At 47.6% G+C, this 20,346-nt stretch overlaps 1 protein-coding gene across 1 annotated transcript in view; it reads right to left on the reverse strand.

Annotated features, from left to right (window-relative positions):
* Positions 1-20,346, reverse strand: part of DHX32 (DEAH-box helicase 32 (putative)) — a 51,179-nt gene that overhangs the window by 5,333 nt on the left and 25,500 nt on the right. Inside the window, exons 3-8 of the mRNA XM_068961216.1 lie at positions 19,571-19,764; positions 12,569-12,941; positions 7,320-7,565; positions 5,958-6,057; positions 5,708-5,866; positions 147-338 (exon numbers count right to left, since the gene is read on the reverse strand). Of these exons, the coding sequence (XP_068817317.1) occupies positions 147-338; positions 5,708-5,866; positions 5,958-6,057; positions 7,320-7,565; positions 12,569-12,941; positions 19,571-19,764 (1,264 nt within the window). The remainder of the gene's footprint in view (positions 1-146; positions 339-5,707; positions 5,867-5,957; positions 6,058-7,319; positions 7,566-12,568; positions 12,942-19,570; positions 19,765-20,346) is intronic.

Here is a 20,346-nt window from a genome sequence, read left to right on the forward strand (position 1 = left end):
ACTTAGGTATTTTTCATATTAAGATAATTCTCATACTTTTCTACCTTTTCAATCTATTTGAATTGAAAATATTTCTTTCCCATGTCAGTGGATCTCATTCAAATCTATACCTGCTGCAGGGCCAAAGAAATGTCCTGAGGGAATACCTGTCACCATGGCAGCGATGGTGAGCATTTCATCGACACAGTCAAATTCACAGGATGCTAAGATGGACTTGGAGAGTTGTGGATCAAGAGGGAACTCTGACATGATGATTCCGAACTCAGATAGATTCCCATCGTTGTCCAGTGCTGCCAGGTAATCTAAGTCTTCCAAAGCCTGCATCAGACTCTCTGGTGCTGGGGAAGACAAAATTGAAAGTATGGTTAGAAAGTCTCATACCACCAAGATGGGGCAACAGGTACTGGATTTCCCCTCCCACACAGAACAAACAATAAGCAAAACATGTGAATCAACAGTCTGCGAGGCAGAGACCACCAGGCAGTGAACGGCAGTGATTCCTGAGAGGGGCCATCACTCAGGGAGCTTCACTGCCCTGAGTTTCCCGGCTGTGGTGGGAGGAGGGGAGCTGGGGGAGCTGCCAGGTTCCCAGCATCATTGAGGTGGTGCTGAGCGTCCCTGGAGACTCGGGGCGGTGGGGGGGGGGGGGGCGGTCAGAGCTTGCAGGTCAGCTTCCTGAGAGGAGAGCGCTCTTCAGGAGGACTCAGATGGACGAGGGCCCCTCGCTCAGTCAGCAGGGCCCATAGGAGAAACCACTCCAGGCCAGGAGGGACAGGATCTGTGCCTGGTGCACCCGTGCGCTCTCCGACAGGCCCGTTCCCACCAGCCAGGCTGCAAAGCTTCACGGTTCACGGGGCTCTGGGGAGGAAATAATAACTACGCTCCCCACCACCCCCCCACCCCATAAGCGCGGTTCTAGTGCCACCTACATATCCTGAAATCAACCCCTGAAAGGATCATCCTGCAGCCCAGGGCAAGCTCGAGAATACTTAAAGGAATACGAAATGTCCAATATCCAATGCAGTGAGACGGACTGTGTCTGGCATCCAATAAAAACCACGTGGTAGGAAAATGTAATCCCACAATAAAGAGAAGAACGCACCAATCGAAGCTGACTCAGAACTCACACAGATGACAGCAACAGCAGACAAGGAAGCTGAAAGAGCTATTTGCCATTTGTGCAGTTAGAGACCCTGAGGCAAGGGTGAGGCCTCGAGAAGTCCCAGTCCCAGGGAAGTAAACAGATGGGCTCCTTAGAAAGAGTATTTAGTCCAAGGTGCCATCAGCAAGCCCTGAAATCAAAAGTAATACCTGACCTGCCCGAGAAGGTTCAAGAGGCAGCAGCAGCAGAAATAAGCATCTTGGATTAAACAGGGCAGGAGGGGCTGGGAGTGCAGACTTAATTACTGAGAGCTGTTTAGAAACCAGTTTCCGTAAGTCAGCAAAGCTGCTTCATCGTAAGTTACAGGATCTCTGGGAACTGGCCCTGTGAGGATCTGGCTGGACAGCCAGCCTCTGGCCCCGGAGGGCACTGCTCCTCATTTTTGTACCCTGGAGTTGAGTTGGCTGCACACAGGGTGACTGGTGGAAATATCATGACTCTGCTCCCGGTCCTAACAGCAGCGGAAGAGAGGAAGTTCTTGGGGGTTTCATTATGCTAGAAAGAGCAAGTTAATGAATGCAAATGATACAGGTGCAGGAGCACTCATAAAAATAACTGCATAAGGTTTGCTAATATTACATTCTACGTTTTAAGCCAGCTCCCCGGTACGGCCCATAAAATCATAGGTAAAAGCAAAAGGGTTTAGATGAGGATTCTTTATGGCAGTGCTGTTTAAGTGTAATCCACGGTAAATAATGCTAACAAATGGAATGTAGATGTTTAGTGCCAGGCCTCTTCTTTACAACACTGCAAAATCACGCTGCTCTACTCCAAAGGCAATTTCAATATGAACAAAACATCGCCACTGTACTCCCTGCGGGATAGCTCACTGCAAGGTCACACGCCTGCCCCACTGCCATCACTCAGAGTCACCTGGAGGGCTACTGACACACTCTTTCCTGCACCCTCTTCCCACGGAAGCCCAAATGCCAGGCTCCAACATGGAATCTGCATTTTCATGCCACAGCACCTGCAGAAAGGCTGCTCACAGAAAGGCTGTTTGTCTAGAATAAGGGTTGAGCCCACAGCCAGATGGAGGGCTCAGCACTGATCCGAAGCAAGAGCGCAGGTCCGATGGGTCCAGGGCTCTGCTGTGTCATTTCCAGAACCAACAGCCTCACGTGGCATCTTTCCTATGGCCTTGAAAAGTCTGCCAAGATTTTCGATGTCAAATAGCAGAGTGTTCCCTTCCCTGTCATGGGGACCTCCACTCAGGTGCTCAGCAGTGGAGAGAAGAACGCAGAGATGGAGACAGGAAGCTGCGTGCCTGTGCCGTTCAGCCTCTGCCCTCGAGGGTCCCAGAGGCATGGCTTGGGGTCACAGGACACCCCACGCCCTTATCCCAACCCGCTTGGGCTGATGCTAGTCTGAGTGGCCGAATGTCACGCAGCTGGTAACGAGGGCCAGGGCGCTGGGGTGCCTGCAATCCCGGCCGCCTCTGGCCCAGTGTGCCAAGGACAGCCCCGTTTCCCTCCCTCCCCAAGCTCAAGGAAGGCTGGCATTCCCGTTCAGCCTCCACCAGCCGGGCCCACAGAGAGCTGAACGGGTTCCGAGGGCTGAAGGTGCTTCCCTTCTGTGTCTTCTAAGCTCTTCCTCAGATTTTCTTTTCATTCTGAAAAGAGACCTCTCGCTCCCAAGAGCCTCATGACACTGGCTCTCGTGGGTTTCAGCGCCTTTGTGCCTCTTCTCCACCCTCCTCCCCGCCGTCTAGGAACAGCAGTAGGCTCTGTGTGGCCTCAGGCAGGTGACATGGGGCCTCTGTGAATTCAAAAACCGAGGTGGGGCCTCCTGCCAGGGCTGGGGTCGAATCCTGGCTATCTGGGGGCAACCGGCAGCACGCTCCCTGCTGGGGATGGAGGGATTCACGCCAGGCTCCCTCCCGTGGCCCATTTCCCCTCCGATCTCCTCTTCACACAGACCGTTATGTTTTAGCCCCTTTGTAAACTCCAGAGCAGAATCTTGCGTTTCCCGTGATGACCCACCACTTCTCGGGCGCACTCACCAAGCAGGCTCCTCAAAGAGAAAACTGCGGAGCGTCTTGACTCCCTGATTCACAGGCTGAGAAGTCCCAGCCTCAGCCCCACAGGCCAAGGGTCTGGACGCATCTTCGGGGCCCTGACCCGATCCTGCCCTTTCCTCCTTCCCCCGTCTCTGAGACGGCCCTGTCTCGTCCCAAATGCCACGTCTGGCAAGTCTGCATTTGGGTCCACTCTTCACAGATGGTTCCAATGCCAGTTGTCTGGCCGCCAGCAAAACGAGCTGTGAGGCCAGATACCAAGGTGACATCCAGCATGGGCCTGGGCTCAGCGAGCTTGTCCCCGCCCGTGCTGACGGCGCTCCCCTGCCCTCCCAGAGGGAAGAGGCCTAGGACCACCTCAAGTGGTCGGCTGGCCCTGGACTCCCTGACCCTGATCAACAGGGACTGCGTCCTCCACTCACCATGGAGGTCAGTCCTCAGCACCAGCTTAGAAAACGAGGGATTTTTTTTAAGAGAGCTGTGCCAAGGGACCCTGGGGGAGGGCATGGCAACCCACTCCAGTGTTCTTGCCTGGAGAATCCCCACGGACCGAGGAGCCTGGCGGGCTGTAGTCCATGGGGTCGCAGAGTCGGACACGACTGAGTGACTAAGCACACACGCACACACAGGCCAAGGGAACTGGACGAATTGCCTAGTGACGCCAAATCCGCCTCACGTGGCCGTGAGTCCTGCAGAGGCGGCTATGCTGCATCTGCGCGTTTCATTTACGAGCGGCGTTAAAGGCAGCAGCTGCAACCGTCATCTTTTTTTTCCCCTTTCAAAATGATGAGTCAGAGTTAATCCACGGTTGTATTTCCCCAAAGCACAGCAGAAACAGTTATGTGCATACTGCCAGGAGACAAGAATAAATCGTTTCCCTCGCCCTTTTGTTCCCCGCTCTCGGCTCTAAGCCCCAGGCACAGAGTGAGCGGCAGAGGGTGACCACTGAGAAACACAGCAGTTCCTCCGCACTCTGGCTGTGCTGTGCCATTTGCTTTTAAAAATCTTGGACGTTACAAGGCCTGCTCTTCTCTCGTCATGCTGGTCCACCAAGTAACTACTAGCATGAAAACAAGATGCCCAGGCAACCAACATGAAAGAAAAAGTGAAGCCACTCAGTCATGTCCGGCTCTTTGCGACCCCATGGACTGTAGCCCACCAGTCTCCTCAGTCCATGGAATTTTCCAGGCAAGAGTACTGGAGTGGGTTGCCATTTCCTCCTCTGGGGAATCTTCCCGACCCAGGGATTGAACCTGGGTCTCCCCTGCACTGCAGGCAGACGCTTTACCGTCCTGAGCCACCAGGGAAGCCCAGCATAAGCAGTTTTCAAAAATAAAACCTGTTTCTTCAGGGGGTGGTGTCTGGAGTGATGGCTGGCTGGCTGGCTGGCGACAGATGCCCTGGGGTCTCCCGGGAGAGGCTGAAGAGATGGGCGTGAGCGACCCACCCCCGCCTTCCAGACTTCCGTTCCCTCAGGGACCAGAGCGAGACCCAAGGGCAGGGGGCTTCACCATTTTCGAGGTGAGGGCTCATGCCTAAAGGAATCCTGGTTTCCCAGCCTTTCTGGACCTGATCACTCACCCCCCCAGGGCCCCAGCCCGTCCCCTCCAACCACTGCTATAGAAGAAAAACGCATTCTGAGTTTACTCGCTTACATTTGCTTACATACGTTTTCCAACCTTCCTGTGACTGCTTCTTTCCTCCGAGCTACCATCTCAAGGTATGTTTATCACTAATGTATCTATCACTTCAGCTAGTAAGGAAGGGCCCAGGCCTAATGAACCTCTTCTCAGATGGGGAAGCTCTGTGCCAAACCAAGCTGGCTGATATCCTCAGGGTCAAGCCTCAGGCTTGGGACCGCATGGCTGTTATCCCAGTAATGTGCTCATTTTCCCAAGAACCTGAATGCCACGGCCTCCTTTACATGCGTTCAATGTAGGCCTCTCTCTCCTGCATGCCTGAGCTTCTGCTGGAGAACAGCGACCCTTTCCCTGCAAGAACAGACGGCTCCCAGGGAGAAGATGGCTATAGAGAAGGAAGGAGGTCTGTCTTGGACGAGACCAGGCGCTCACCCGGTCCCTCTCCTGGAGAGCCACTGCTCCTCTAGGGAGAAGTCTGTTCAAAACCTTAGATTCCAAGGGTGCCCAAAGTAACTGGTCTTCCAAGTCTTTACTGCCAGAGTTTCAACATTAAACCCCCTATGGTTCTAGGGTAGGTCTCAGCGCCACCCCGGCTTCCACTGGCCTGGCCACCTGTCTCCCTGTGTCCCTGTGTCCAATGGCAGACAACATTCCAGTGTCAGGACGGCTATTTCCCAGAGGGTGCCTTTTTTTTTTTTTGTTTCCCCACAAAATTTTCAGATGACTTCGGAGAATGTTTACCTCTAGTGGAGACAATGCTTTAGGACAAATCAAAGCCCCAGGCTGCTTGCTCTGCCAGGGGGCCACCTGCTCTTAGGACGGGGGTGGGCAGGAGCTAAGCGGGCAGGGCTGCAGCCGGGCGCCCTGCTGGCCCGCGCCCGTGCCTACCGGGTCTGTTCATGAAGTCACAGTGGCCCAGGCCCGCGATGTCCACTCTCTTCATGAAGAGCACCGTGCTCGTGAGGTTGGCTTCCTGCATCTCTGCTGGCTTCAGCGGCCGCATGTCCCTGGAGGCAAATTCTTCGGAGTACAGACAGAAGAGTTTTCCTGGAAGAGACCGGGCAAAGGCGGGGATAAGGCGTCTGGGGCGCCAGCAGACGGGAACCGCCGTGCGTGGCTCCGGGGCCCGCGGGGCTACCTGAGGGAGAGGCGCCGAGGAGCTGCTTGCGGGTCTCAGCCTGGCTCTGGCTGATGGGCTGCGTGACGAGCGAGTCTGCTCTGATCCTGGGGTTGTACACCTTTGAACGGAAGGACAGCGGCTTGAGCATCGGCTCACTCAAGACCCCAGGGGCCGGTCACCCGGAAGTGACTGCTGTTTGCAGCACCTGACTCCATGAACTGCTCTGCTACTGACGCGTTCCTTTTGTACGACATTTGCTATTGCTTCACTTGCCTTGAGATGGAAACTGCAAGGGCTTTGATAAATGGATTGAAGGGCTGGCTGTCTGCTTTCAGCGAGGCTTCTGTGAATATGAGGGCTCTGCATCGTCTGCTGAAACACGGATGCCGCTTCTCAAAGCACCACGCTGCCCAATGGGGACAGATACTCACATGCCCCATGGACAAAAGGATGATCCTCTGACAATGCTGCGTTTCCTCAAGCTTCTATTCAAATGGACTGTGACCCCCCAAGGGTCTCACCTCTATAACGCACGCTGGGCCTTCCTGGTCCAATAGGCTAATATAAAGCTACAGATGGCACTGACAGTGATTCTTCTCAGGGGTAAGTTTAAAGGTAAGTGATAAGCCTGGGTTCTCTGAATGGTGGATTAATGCTGTAAGGTCAAGCCAAACGGGTTCCGAGGAAACCTTCCAATGGCTGGAATGGCTCTGTCATAGTAATCACGGATACTTACGAGACCCGTAGTCTCCTGGGGGGATAAAAGTGACACAGCACCTCCTAACAGTAAACGGAGCAACACTCAGGGTAGGTTCTTTTCAGTTCTTTTCAGTTTACAGGCTAGGACTTCCGAAACCCCACTGTCTGAGAGCTTGAGCAATCCTATTTCCGTTTTTCCTAATTTTTAAGGACAGTGATTAAAAGCATACATTTTTAAATTTAGGATGGAATTTTACCATGTCAACGATAAAGCCAAAATTTTCAAAAATAAAAGTCAGTGTACTTGAACCTGATCTCTAGTAAATTACCTGGGAGAAGATGCTAATTACTTTGATAAAGAGGCCACCAAAAACACCTAAGACATGTATGGAAGCAAAGATTAGTTCGGGAGTCAAGTAATTTGCTTTAGTAGTTGTGTTTCCTTAAAACTTTTTCCATTAGCACCTCAATCAGTTTAATTTTCCAGACTTGCAGCCTGCTAATGAAAGGCAGTTGCCTATGCTCAAGACTCTGGTTACTGCACACAACAGCGCTTCTCTGCACACATGGCCAAACAGAGAAGTCCCCAGATCCCAAAATGACAGGAACCCAAGACAATGGTCAGCAGTCTGATAACTGCCCTGCTCAGTTTAGGCAATTTACCTGCTCAATAATAATTACCTTTCTTCTCTCCACACCCACATCAATAACAAACTTGACTGTGTTGCTACAGATCAAAGATTCTCCGGAGCTAGCCGTCAACACCACTCGTCTCTGATAAACTGGGCATCTTTTTTCTGTCTCATCGTTTGGCTTGAACAGCGCACATTTCTCTTTTGGATACAAAGGAACAACTACCAGCTCTCCAAGATCTGGATTTAAGTTAGATCCTTCTTGGCAGACAATTTCATAGGCTTTTTCAATATCCTAAAGTAAAACAAGAACATCATCCATGAGAATAAAGTACATTATAAACAACTCTGTCCATATTACACAGAACTATAGGCAAAACCAAGGACCTACTGACTAGCACAGGGAACTCTGCTCAATGTCACGTGTGCAGCCTGGATGGGAGGGGAGTTCAGGGGAGAACGGATACATGGATTTGTATGGCTAAGTCCCTTTTCTGTCCACCTGAAACTATCACAATTTTGTTCATCGGCTATACTCCAATACAAAATAAAAGTTAAAAAAATAAAAAAAATATTTTTAAAAATTTGGCAAAAGCTGCATAATGTATTCACGGAAAGAAATACTTGTCTATAGGTGTCGTCAAATAAGAAAGGAAGATATAACTGTGTAAGAACATTTCTTTGGGGAAGTTAAGTATAATTTATAAATGATCTCATTGCTTTTAGTCCAAAATGGCTTTCCTTTTGTGAAATGTACTGTCTTTGCCTTCATGCATTTCTCTAGCTTAAGGCAGTTTCTCACCTCTGTTAACAATGACAGGGAAACAAAAGTTATTTTCAGATCGGTGAGAATGCACCACTGTGCTCTGATGGCAGGACTAAGAATTGTAAAGCAATCTCTAGGTTTCCAATAGAAGCAAATATACATACCCGTCCCATAATCAGGACCTTAATCTGGGTCATTCTGAAAATGATTACCCATTAGCATTTAAAGCATTTTAAAAATAGCAGAAATGCAATGAAGCAGGCAGGAAATAATCACTGTTATTTATACGTTTGCAAGATCCAGGAATTTAGAAATACTCTTTAAAAACGTTTCATTATCAAATACGTTGAAAAAGAGTAAATTACGTGCCCTAAAACTATAAATAAGTATATTACTGCAAAATGCTCAAAAAGCAAGACACTTTACACAGTACTTTTCTACTGAACTCTTCTCAAACCACAACCGGATTTCTACAACCTCACATAGGAAAGATGTCACAATGTAATTCTTACACCTTTTAAATTTGTTTCCAAAATTTTTTTCTTTTTTTTTTTACGGGTCTAACTACCAGATGGAGGAAGTCAGTCAGTTCAGTCGTCTGACTCTTTGTGACCCCATGAACTGCAGCATGCCAGGCCTCCCTGTCCATAACCAACTCCTGGAGTTTACTCAAACTCATGTCCATTGAGTTAGTGATGCCATCCAACCATCTCATCCTCTCTCATCCCCTTCTCCTCCTGCCTTCAATCTTTCCCAACATCAGGGTCTTTTCAAATGAGTCAGTTCTTTGCATCAGGTGACCAAAGTATTGGAGTTTTAGCTTCAACAGGAAGCCGCATTTCATTTTATTAGAGTAGATTTCACCAAAAGTCTAACAATGCCTTCTGTGACTTTTATAAAGATTTGAGGCCCCTGCCCAGCATTCCAGCTCATCTTTCCTTCCCTCCACACCACCTGTCAGATGGGACTTAACTAACTCAAGGGCTTCACAGGTGGACATATCTGCCTGGAAAGTAGCAAGACATGGGGTGACCTATTACCCCAGAGACCCCAGGGAAGCAGGGCAGAGGCTGTGGCCCACACCGCAGTCACCTGGGCACCTCCTCCTGCTCACACTTCCCTTTCCTATGGAGCTGGTCTACTTGGGGCACGTTTGTTTTTTTTTTAACCAAGCAAAGAGCAGGACTACTGACTGTAAAGAATGAAAGCTTGCCAGCTGGAATAATCAGAATAAAGCTATTCATTCCAATTTTTTTTTAAATCATTCTAATCATGTCACATTTTCAGCGAAGCAAGCTTAGAGATTTGCAGAGAGGAGAGTGAGTCCTCGATCTGCAGCTCCCTGCACGCGGCTGCTGCCCAGGCCTCACAGGGACCTGGGTACGTTCCTCTTGGTGGGGAGGTGGCACCCTTGGCACACACAGCTACCTGAGCTGGAAGAGGAGGCTCCATTCCAGCAGCCCACTCACAAGTGTCCAACCAAACTAAACCTTCAAACTGCACTGCAATAGCTCTCTCTCTCTCTGAGAGTCGAGGCCTGTCATTTTTCATTTGCTTCCAGCTGCTAAAACTTCAGTTATAACAGGATTCTAATGTTGAATTTTGTTCCAAATGGGGAGGAAAAAGAATTTTAAAAAATCTTCAAAAAGAAATCAAAAGCAGAGCAAAATAGAAACATTACTGTATCTACTTTAGATTCCTCAAGCTCAGATGACAGAAAGCTTGGAGGTCATATCTTCAGAATTTTTAAAAAGTGCCTAAGACACTCATCCAGTGCATCAAACTGTTTACTCACTTCCTTCTTGTTCAAGGTGTGCAGAGCATTTACATCCGCAGGGCTTTCCCATGACACCTGCAAGAACTGTGGAAGACGCAGCCCCCTGAGCTGAAGGAAGACATCCGGCCCCAGAGGAAAGGGCCTTGACCAGATGGAATATTTTCCAGGAAAACCTTCCACCTAAGAGCACCTTCCTGTGACAGCTTCAAGTTGCACAACTATCTGGCTAGACGGTCTCATTTGTCTTTATTTTTGTTTTCCAGTTAATCTACTTCATTTTTTCTTCAAATTAAAAGATTAGTGGTTAGGACCAACACCCTGGAAAACATGCAGGCCTCCGTGTCTCGACTGAGCCCAAGACACAGGGAGTGCCTGGCTCTCGGGTGTTAACTCACAGCATGTGAGGGAAGACGGGAGGCATCTGACGTTTCTAAACCAAAACATCTGAGGGTGTCTCTGCACTTTAGAATGGATTTCTTAAGAGGAAAAAAAACCAACAAGTAGTACACTTCTGTTAGACTGCTTGGCTTTGATTTCATATGACACTTGGTTTGCTGTGGCAGATTCTAAAGCTGTATACTGAAATCAAGAGAGATTTAAACAGCAAAGGGAAAGATGGTCAATGGCTATTAACATGGATTTCAGGGCAAGACAAAATTTTCCAAAAGACAAATTCTGAGACTATAAGCAGAGTATCTTATGCCAGTTAATCCTGACATAAGGAGTTAAAAAGAAAAAAGAAAAGTCCATCAGGATACTGAGCTGTGTTCAGCTTGTTACGGAATAGATGGAGAAAAGAAAACCAGGTAACAGCTGTGAGATTTGGAGCTGGGCTGCGAGGAAGAACGCTGGCTCCCAGAGAAGGCATGCTCTAGCTGCAGGACAGCTGTCCTGCCGCCCACCGGCCGCCTGCTGGACGAGGAGACCCCCCAGAGACCCCCGTGCTCCACTCGGCCACAGCAGCAGCCGCTGCCAGGACGAATGAGTCCTCACGCTCAGAGGCTCAGAACTGCAAACTCTGCCCCGAGCCTTCCCTGCACTGCCACGTGCGTGACTTTAAGACTGCAGGAAGCATAGTTTCTTAAGGAGACGTCTTTCCGGTCTGACTTCCAGGAAGATTCTATACCCTTCTAAGCCCTGTGGATTTTACAGCTTCTACTACTATCCTACGTAAAAATGCATCTTCTGAAGTCTGACAATTAAAAAGTCATTATGACATTACTTATAGCTTCTATTAAAGAATCAAATACTACCCCCAACTCTGTTATGAGCTTTATTCAAAACTCCATGTGAGAATTTTTGGTTACTCTGAAGATGACTACTCACCCTATCAGTCTTAATTATACTGCCCCCATCCCCAGCATTGAGACATATGCCTTCTCTTCACCTGGCAACTCTAACTTTCAAATGTCTTAGACTCTTTAATTCCGCCCTTCCTCCCTTCCTGAGGCTTTACCCAGTTACACTGAAAACGTCTGTTCTCAGAAATCCTTTCCGTCTCCTTAATCACTGCATTTCTTCCCTCAGGACTTTCTCGAATATCTTGAATCATGCAGGATTAGGGAATGATAATAGAATACGTCACTGTAGCAGGCAGATTTACTACTCAAGAAACTGTATAATCTATACATGAAAAACATAAGTATGCTATAGTTTATCATGTACTGGAGATTCTGAATTATTTTCTTTACAGAAACAGATAAAATTTACATTGTGAGAAAACTGTCTAAAGGTCTCAAAGCTGTCATCCTTCGTGCTGTGACTATGAAGCAGAATCAACACTCCTGAAGGCGTTTCAGAAAGCGTGTGCACACTTAAGGCTCTGATGGAGAGACGAGGTGCTTGTCTTTGTTCAGCTGGTGGCTCAGCCAGTAGCAAGCAGCTTCCTTTTGGTTTTTGTTTAATCACTGGAATCGTCATAGTCTAAAAGGCATGGCTTTTACTGGGAGTGAAATGACGGGCATGGAGGAAAAGGCCTAGCAGTCAGTCTCTAAGAAGAAAGTCTAACTCTTAAAAGAGTCCGGAGGTTTTTAGATCTGGCTCTCACGGCAGTGGGAGAGAGAGAAGCAGGGTCAGGGTTAACTGTGTTCAGACAAATGCAACCCCAAGTGGACCCTGACTGTCTGAAAGCAGTGACAGATGCGCAGGTGTCCATTTCCAGTTGTGCTTTTGGAAAGGCAGCTTCATGTGAAGTGTTTGCTCATTCATCTTTTTAAGAAAAGTATAGGGAGACAGCCCTCTGGGTGTGCTGTAAACTCTAGTGTTCTGCCTAATTCTTCACTGACTGTTTAGGAACACTTTTTTGCTTCCTGATTCTCTGCCAAGCGCTTAGGATATGTTCTGCATCTCCAGCACCTGTTCCTGCCATAAGGCGGGTAGCCGTACCAGCGTGTCCCCTCTGCTGAGAGGGTTCACGGTGAGCCTCTGGGGCAGCCCAGAATCCCGCCCGCCGGGGGGCAGGAAGTCAGCTCTGGAGATCACCCCACAAGCTCCTCAGACTCCTCCTTCCCCCTCCTCACTCTGTGCTTCCTGCTTCTAGAAGCATTTCCCTGTTCACCTTTCAAGCACAGGCTTTATTTACTCTTTATCGAACCTTCTTCCGAAGTATAGAGAAATGAGGTATGGTGGAACCAAATATTTAAACAGCTAATTAGCAATGTGAAATCTGTAGGTTATTCAAATCTTCGCAGCAAGGTTCAAAGGCTCCCAATAAGTAACCTTATTGCTCTGGTAGGTTAGAGTATTACTTACTTACTTGTTCACAGGCCAGAAAGACAACGATGTCACCCTTCTCACCCGAGTGGTGAATTTCAAAGATAAGGCGTAAAATAGACTCAAAAGACTCCTTCTGAGCCCCACTAAGGTACACAACCTCCACGGGGTGCTTGTTTTTCACTTGGATGAGAGGCACGTTTCCATAGTAAGAACTGAGCTTGTTGATCAGGTGAGGTGAGCAGTTAATTATGAGCTTCAGTTCCGGTCTTGCTAGTAACACATCTTTAAGAAGTCCAAGTAACACATCAGTTGCGATGCTTCTTTCATGAATATCATCTAAGATGATGACCCCATAGCTACCCAAAAAAGGATTGGACATCATTTCTCTTTGCAACATATCATCAGTACAATACCTACAAAAAGGAAATATTAACGTTAGAATGCTCTCATGAAAAAGATCATACAAGAAACTCCTGACATAAGCCACAAAGATGCCTGTCTAGTATCCTTCTGTCTAAATCGAGAGCTTAAAATCTTTATTGGGGCCAAGATTCCTTTAAGCTGATAAAATCTTACAGACCTTCAAAACTGAAAAATATATATAAACAAAAATTTTAAGCGTAGTTTGCATATGTTCACTGACACTCTAAAGACCATCACTGAACCTTAGGTTAGAGACCTCTGCCTTAAATGTTTATTACAGATACTAGCAAGAGCTACATTGAACATTTGCCCTGAGCTTTTTAAACAAAAAAGTAACCTAGCAAAATACTCCTGTCGGGTAAGAGTTTTCCCCTCTTCCATCAACGGAAGGACGTCGAGTGGGAGCACACACTGTTCAGCGGAGCGCACACACGTACACGGATGACCGTCTTGGCTCAGGTTCTTGGCCCGGTGGGTCCAGGAGAAGGACTCTGTTGGTGGCACTTTTTGGGAGATGACATCACCAAGGTGTGAGCATCACCATGTTTGAAATGTCACCCAAGTAATACTCACACAAAAGCACCTAAAAAGTAATCACCTATTTAAGGGCAGCATGCAAACTGGGGGGTTTTCCTAGAGGAGGAAGGGGTCAGTAGTGATTTTAATGGAATTTTCCAGTTCTTGGGAGGTTTTTAAAAAATAATCACAAATACCTATTAATCATCCAGAACCACACAAACATCATCTTTCTGACAGTGTTCACATATCTAGCTGTATTATTCCTTGAGGAAGCCAATCCATAAGCTTTATACCAATTTAAGGTATTTATTTTATTTGTCCCTGTCTATGGCAGGTCTGAAACGGCTATTCTGAGAAAGGCCTGCTTGCAAGGGTGCCCCTTGGCTGGCATTTGGGAACTTAGACTTGGGGAGTGTTCTCACATTCCCAGAACTGAGGCTTACTGTCTGTAATATGGTCCAACCTGCTTTCCTTCTGGCAGTCCGGAATTTTAGAATACAGCAGGAGGCAGACTGCCTATGTGACCAGCGCCCAGCACAGGCCCCTGGCACAGAGTCCCTGATGAGTTCCCCTGACAGGACAGCATTTCACACTCGTCGTCACAGCTCACAGCTGGAGGGACGAAGCATGTGCTAAGGGGTCCATGGGTAGGGGCTCCTGGACGCCCAGCCTGGTTCCTGTGGGCTGTGCCCCCGGCACCACTCCCCTCTGCTGACTCTATCCTTCAGTTCAGTTCAGTTCAGTCACTCAGTCGTGTCCGACTCTTTGTGACCCCATGGACTGCAACATGCCAGGCCTCCCTGTCCATCACCAACTCCTGGAGTTTACTCAAACTCATGTCCATTGAGTCAGTGATGCCATCCAGCCATCTCATCCTCTGTTGCCCCCTTCTCCTCCCAGCTTCAATCTTTCCCAGCATCAGGGTCTTTTACAAGGAATCAGTTCTCTGTATCAGGTGGCCAAAGTATTGGAGTTTCAGCTTCAACATCAGTTCTTCCAATGAATATTCAAGACTGATTTCCTTTAGGATGGACTGGTTGGATCTCCCTGCAGGCCAAGGGACTCTCAAGGGTCTTCTCCAACACAAAAGCATCAATTCTTTGGCACTCAGCTTTCTTTATAGTCCAACTCTCACATCGTTACATGACTACTGGAAAAACCATAGCTTTGACTAGACGGACCTTTGTTGGCAAAGTAATGTCTCTGCTTTTTAATACACTGTCGAGGTTGTATCCTTACACTGCAGTAAATCTGAGCTGTGGATCAACTACATACAGGATCCCATGAGTCTTCCTAGCAAACCATCAGATGCAGGGGTGGCCTTGGAGACTCTGACACAGTCCTCAATTAATCCACTTCAGGGAAGAAAGAAAAAGGAGAAAACATTAAGTTTCTAGTGTGCGCCAGGCATTATGCTGGTACAATAGTTCTCATTTAACCTTTAGAGTAAACCTTCAAGATAGACACTACTATCCCATTATTTGTAAAAGAGGAACCTGAGGTTCAGACAGGTTAAGTATCCTGCACATGGTCATAAAGTAAGGGAGAGGGTCAACTTAAGCCTGAATATTACATCTCACGCCATCACCAAATTATAAAGATCACGACCGTGGCCACCATGGATTCGTATAAAGCCCACGTTCCCCCTTTCTGCACCTCTATGGAATCAGACGTGTGCTTTCTGCCCTTCTCCTATACTTGTTCTCATTCTGTGTCTGTCTTACCAAACAAGCAGTGATAAGCTGCTGATTATTCCTTTTCTCAAACTTAAGAAATAAAACATACTGAATACTACAGTACTATACTTCATGCAAAATAAAAACAGAGTTGCACCCAAAGTCTAGCTGTCAGGTTTGTGCTGAGATTAATTAGTTTGATACAGTGATACAAGTGCTACTGGTTCTTGTTTAACACAAGCTATTTTAGTCTATGCTACTTCCTTAACATCAGAAATGAAATCCCTATCCCCTTCTCAGCAAGACTCATCTAAGCACTGATCTCACAGGAAGAAATGCTCCTTCTCTGCCAGACAGAGGTATGTATGTGATAGAAAAACGCCCAGGCTTAATCAAAAAGGGAGACGTTGTGACTCACCTAAACTACGAGACTCAGCAAGCTAGACCTGGTCTTTCGGATGACTGCAAGGAGATCCGACCAGTCCATCCTAAAGGAGATCAGTCCTGGGTGTTCACTGGAAGGACTGATGTTGAAGCTGAAACTCCAATATTTTGGCCACACGATGCGAAGAGCTGACTCATTTGAAAAGACCCTGATGTTGGGAAAGATTGAAGGCAGGAGGAGAAGGAGAAGGGGACGACAGAGGATGAGATGGTTGGATGGCATCACCAACTAAATGGACATGAGTTTGGGTAAACTCCGGGAGTTGGTGATGGACAGGGAGGCCTGGCGTGCTGCAGTTCATGGGGTGGTAAAGAGTCGGACACAACTGAATGACTGAACTGAACTGAACTGAAGGGAATACTAAGGATCAATCCTAAAACTTCCCACACAAACCTCCAGCTTTCTATTTAAGACAGAGACCTATTTCTTACCTTATATTAATAAGATCATGTGTACAGTGCTTAAGAAAATGCTGTTCCTGATGACCATAAAAAAGATAGATACATCTTGGAAATGTCATTTATACCTTAAATTCTTAAGATTAAATTTCCGAAAGCTAAGAGCATAATATAGGAAAGTTTAATTAATTTTTTAAATTATATTTATTGAATTTGACCTTACAAATGTGAATAATTTTAAAAAATCTGTGTTCTAGAGGGTTCTTATTTGAAATTTATGTATCACTTCCACAAGATATTGTGATATCTATTAATAGTTGAAAGACTATTTTAGGCATATGATATTCAGGTATCCACTGGTTTGAAAACAGCCAGGAAAAAAGCTTAAAGAAGAACTACATTGTTCTATATAGAATCCAGAAAAGTGGTAGTGGCATAAAGATTATATTTACTAACTGCCTATTATGTGCCCAACAGATTAGATGCCAAGGAAGTACAAAGAAAATGGAAAAGACAATGTCTAATACCGAATACTCCCATCCATGGTCAACAGTCACCCTTCAGCTCAGTTCAGTTCAGTCACCCTTAGAGCCTCTTATTTAAACAGCTTCTCAGTCTGAACTTATCAATAACTATGGTGAGCATGCATCTTCCAGGCAATGAACGTGGCTGGAGTTTACCTCTTTAGTCACCCAGATCGCTAACACGGGCACCGTGCTCCCACGCACCAGGCATGCACAGCAGCTCCCTGAGTTCTCACAACAACCCCTGAGCACGTGTGGCAACTACCGCGGCTCAGGGATGAGGAAGCGGAAGCAGAGAGGTGGGGCAAGGCAAGGCAACAGGTGCGCGTCTCTGAAATCAGCAGAGACGCTCATTTCACAGCCATGTCACCTGCTCTTCGGAGCACAGAGCAACAGGAAGAAAAGAAAGGATGACTTTCTTTTATCAACACAGGGCTTTTCACTAGCTCTGGCCCCTTTGCTTGCAACTCAAACTCTGTGAGCAACAAATCAGAGTATCTGCTGACTCTGCACTAGCTGGGGAATGTCAGGGTGGAAAGTGCAGCGCCCCAGCAACAAGTGTGCCCGGGAAGTGAAGAGGAAAGACGAGACGGCTGGGCAGCCCAGCAGATGAGGAAGCCACCAGAACCTGCCGCGGTCACTAGTTCCCCTCTGCCTTCTAAGGTGTGCTGCGGGTCAGCTCCTCCACAACTTCTGAAGGCTATTCTCTACATTAAGAAAGGAAAGCTACACACAGAAAGAGCTAAAAAAACTGTCAACAGAAACTAGTCCTGCCTTTGGCTGTAAGGATTGAATGCCTCAGTCCTATAGGATTTTCCCCGTAAAGCATGAAAGCCAAGTCCCTACCCATAACAGATGTTTAAAAGGTGAGGTGTGTCTCTGACCTGCCCTGACAACATTACTGGGTTACTCCATAAGTGTTTCATCTCTGCTGCTGCTGCTGCTAAGTCACTTCAGTCGTGTCTGGCTCTGTGCGACCCTATAGACGGCAGCCCACCAGGCTCTGCCATCCCTGGGATTCTCCAGGCAAGAACAATGGAGTGGGTTGCCATTTCCTCCTCCAATGCATGAAAGTGAAAAGTGAAAGTGAAGTCACTCAGTTGTGTCCAACTCATAGTGACCCCATGGACTGCAGACTACCAGGCTCCTTCATCCATGGGATTTTCCAGGCAAGAGTACTGGAGTGGGCTGCCATTGCATTCTCCAGTTTATCTCTATGCCTTTCTAAAATATATATATAAATATGTACTCTTGATCTATATTAGTAAGATAAAAACACCAAAAGATTTCATGTTAAAAGGGACCACATCCAAGAGTCCTTTTCATAAGGTTTCCAAAGTTGCTGCTGCTGCTGCTGCTGCTAAGTCGCTTCAGTTGCGTCCGACTCTGTGCGATCCCTGAGACGGCAGCCCACCAGGCTCCCTCGTCCCTGGGATTTGCCAGGCAAGAGTACTGGAGTGGGTTGCCATTGCCTTCTCCTCCAAAGTTGAGATGGCATTAAAGATAAAAACATATCTATTAAATGTAAACTAGTCAGAACTGTCCTTTAATTAAAAGTATGACCACTTGAAAGGCCACTTTAAAATATAAATGATGAAGAATGAATCTGCTGAGTGTGGGATCATTCACCCTTTCAAGGGTGCATGTCCTGCCCAACTCCTCAACTTGTCCATGAGTTCCCCAAAGCAGGGAGGTTTGTACGTTTACCATTTGTATAATAAACAGTTTATAAACACACACTAACACAATGACTTGGGGACATCATGGCGCTAGTAAGAGAAGGTTACATATCTTCGAGAAGTGCCAAGTCCCAGGGCTCTGGATGGAAAGGTCCCCTATGGTTTAACACCGGCCTGAGGATTGATGTCTTCTACTTTTGAAGGTAAACGTTTGCGGGAAAGCAGCTTACTGCAAACCGAGTGAGTTCTACAGGCATTCTGGGAGTGAGAAGCACTCTACCAGGGTCCACAGCAGCCGGCGGGGACCAGCGCTAGCCTTCCCTCCCATCATCAAGGGTGCTGCATACCCTCCACGGGACCAGTACGTCAGGCGCTGGGGGTACAAGTGAGCAGAGACCAGCCCTGCCCACGGTCCTCTGCCGGGCTGTGCAATGCCAGGGGATGCCGCAGCATCGCAGCATCCCTGCGAGGCCAGCAGGGGGCGTTCCCAGGGGTGTGCCCTGGCGCGCTGCTGTGCCCACAACAGAGTGAGAGACGGGCAGACACACTGCTCCCAAGACCCGTGTCTCAGCCCCCGGGCGGGCGGGCAGCGCCTGGGGCAGCTGAGGCCCTTGGGACGCCTCATCTTTCCACGAGGGCTGCAATGGCAACTGCCTGAGAAACTGGCCCAGAGCAGGGGTTTTTTTCCCACTTTTCTTTTTCCCTCTAAACTCTTGGAACCTGCTGTGTAAAGGAAATCTCACAGTGAAGCTAAAGACAGATAAAAGGCATTTTTCTTCCCCTCACAACTTGTGGGAGCTGCTGACAAGGGTCCCTGGGATCCGGAAGCATCTGAAAAGTAGAGTTTCAAAAACACTGACCCACACCGCCACCGTGAAGGGCCGATATGACATTTTACAGAGTCCAGCAGAGAGCTTTCTAATTTACATTAAGGGAGGACTGAGGAAGTCTTCACAGAGCGGGTGACCTCTGCACAGGGCCGTTCATGAGGAGGAGGAAATCAGCCCGGCCTGGAAGAGGCACGGACACTCCAGGCAGACGGCAGACGGTATCGAGGCCCGTGGACTCGGAGGACCACGTGTCACCGTGACTGGCACTGGGCAGCTCCTACAGACCCACCAGGGCTGGAGCTCTGGAAGTTCTCTGCGGCCAGCCAAGACAAGTCAGAGCTTTTTGCTGAGGACTGTGGGGACATATGGAAGAAGTTTACAGACAGGGGATCTCTGATGGTGTCAGGCTGGTGACAGAGAGAAGAGTTACTGTTATACAAGTTACAGGTGCTTAAAGCAGAGAACACAAAGAACATGCTCTTCTGGGACTGCAGAAGGCAAGCCAGGAGCCACACCAGGCACAGCACGAGGAAGCCCCCCACACCAACCTCAGGATGGTTTCACTGGTACAGCAGTTCTCAAAAGGAATCACGTAGCCGACTTCATGACCAATGTTAACATCCATCTCGTCTGCCACGCGGAGGGCAAGCTGGACCGCCGTGGGCTTGTGGACCTGTGTGCACACCACGCCCCCGTGCTGGTAGTGGATGGAAAGGCAGTACTCAGCACACCACTGCGGAACCTTCAACAGGACAAATGAGATAGGGTCAGCCCCACGAGCACAACGACAAAACACAAGGGTTCGTCTCATATGGGATTTTTCCTTCCACCAGTGGGCTGTGCGACATCGCGTGAAGCTGAACAACCTGTATTTGCGCATCGAGTTATTACTAGAAAATAAAGTTAGGAATAAACAGCAGTTAGCACGGACTGTGAAAGTTAGACCCTCAGATGAAAAAAGGAAAATTAAAAAAGATAAAAGGCAAAGTAAAAATAATTTTTGTTAACCTCAGCTGTTATGAAAAGACTAATATATTTAAGATTATTACTTTCTTTCTGGTTAAAAGAAAGCACCATCAAAGATATGGCTTTTGGTACCAACTCTAATGCTTTAAGCAATGTAAATATTAAATATCATTTAGAAGAAAAATAGTCGTTCAAAATTATAACATTTACATTTAAATCTAAATGATCATAACAAAATAACCAGATAAGCCTACTTTAACTTTCCCTGGCAATAAAACCTAAAATACACTGGCATTTATCAACTAAATATGATGAAAAATGAGCTCAGTGAGATAACCAACCAATCTTTTCAGATTTA

The sequence above is a fragment of the Capricornis sumatraensis genome, chromosome 23 (assembly GCF_032405125.1).
Source record: "Capricornis sumatraensis isolate serow.1 chromosome 23, serow.2, whole genome shotgun sequence".
NCBI classification, from domain to species: Eukaryota; Metazoa; Chordata; class Mammalia; order Artiodactyla; family Bovidae; genus Capricornis; species Capricornis sumatraensis.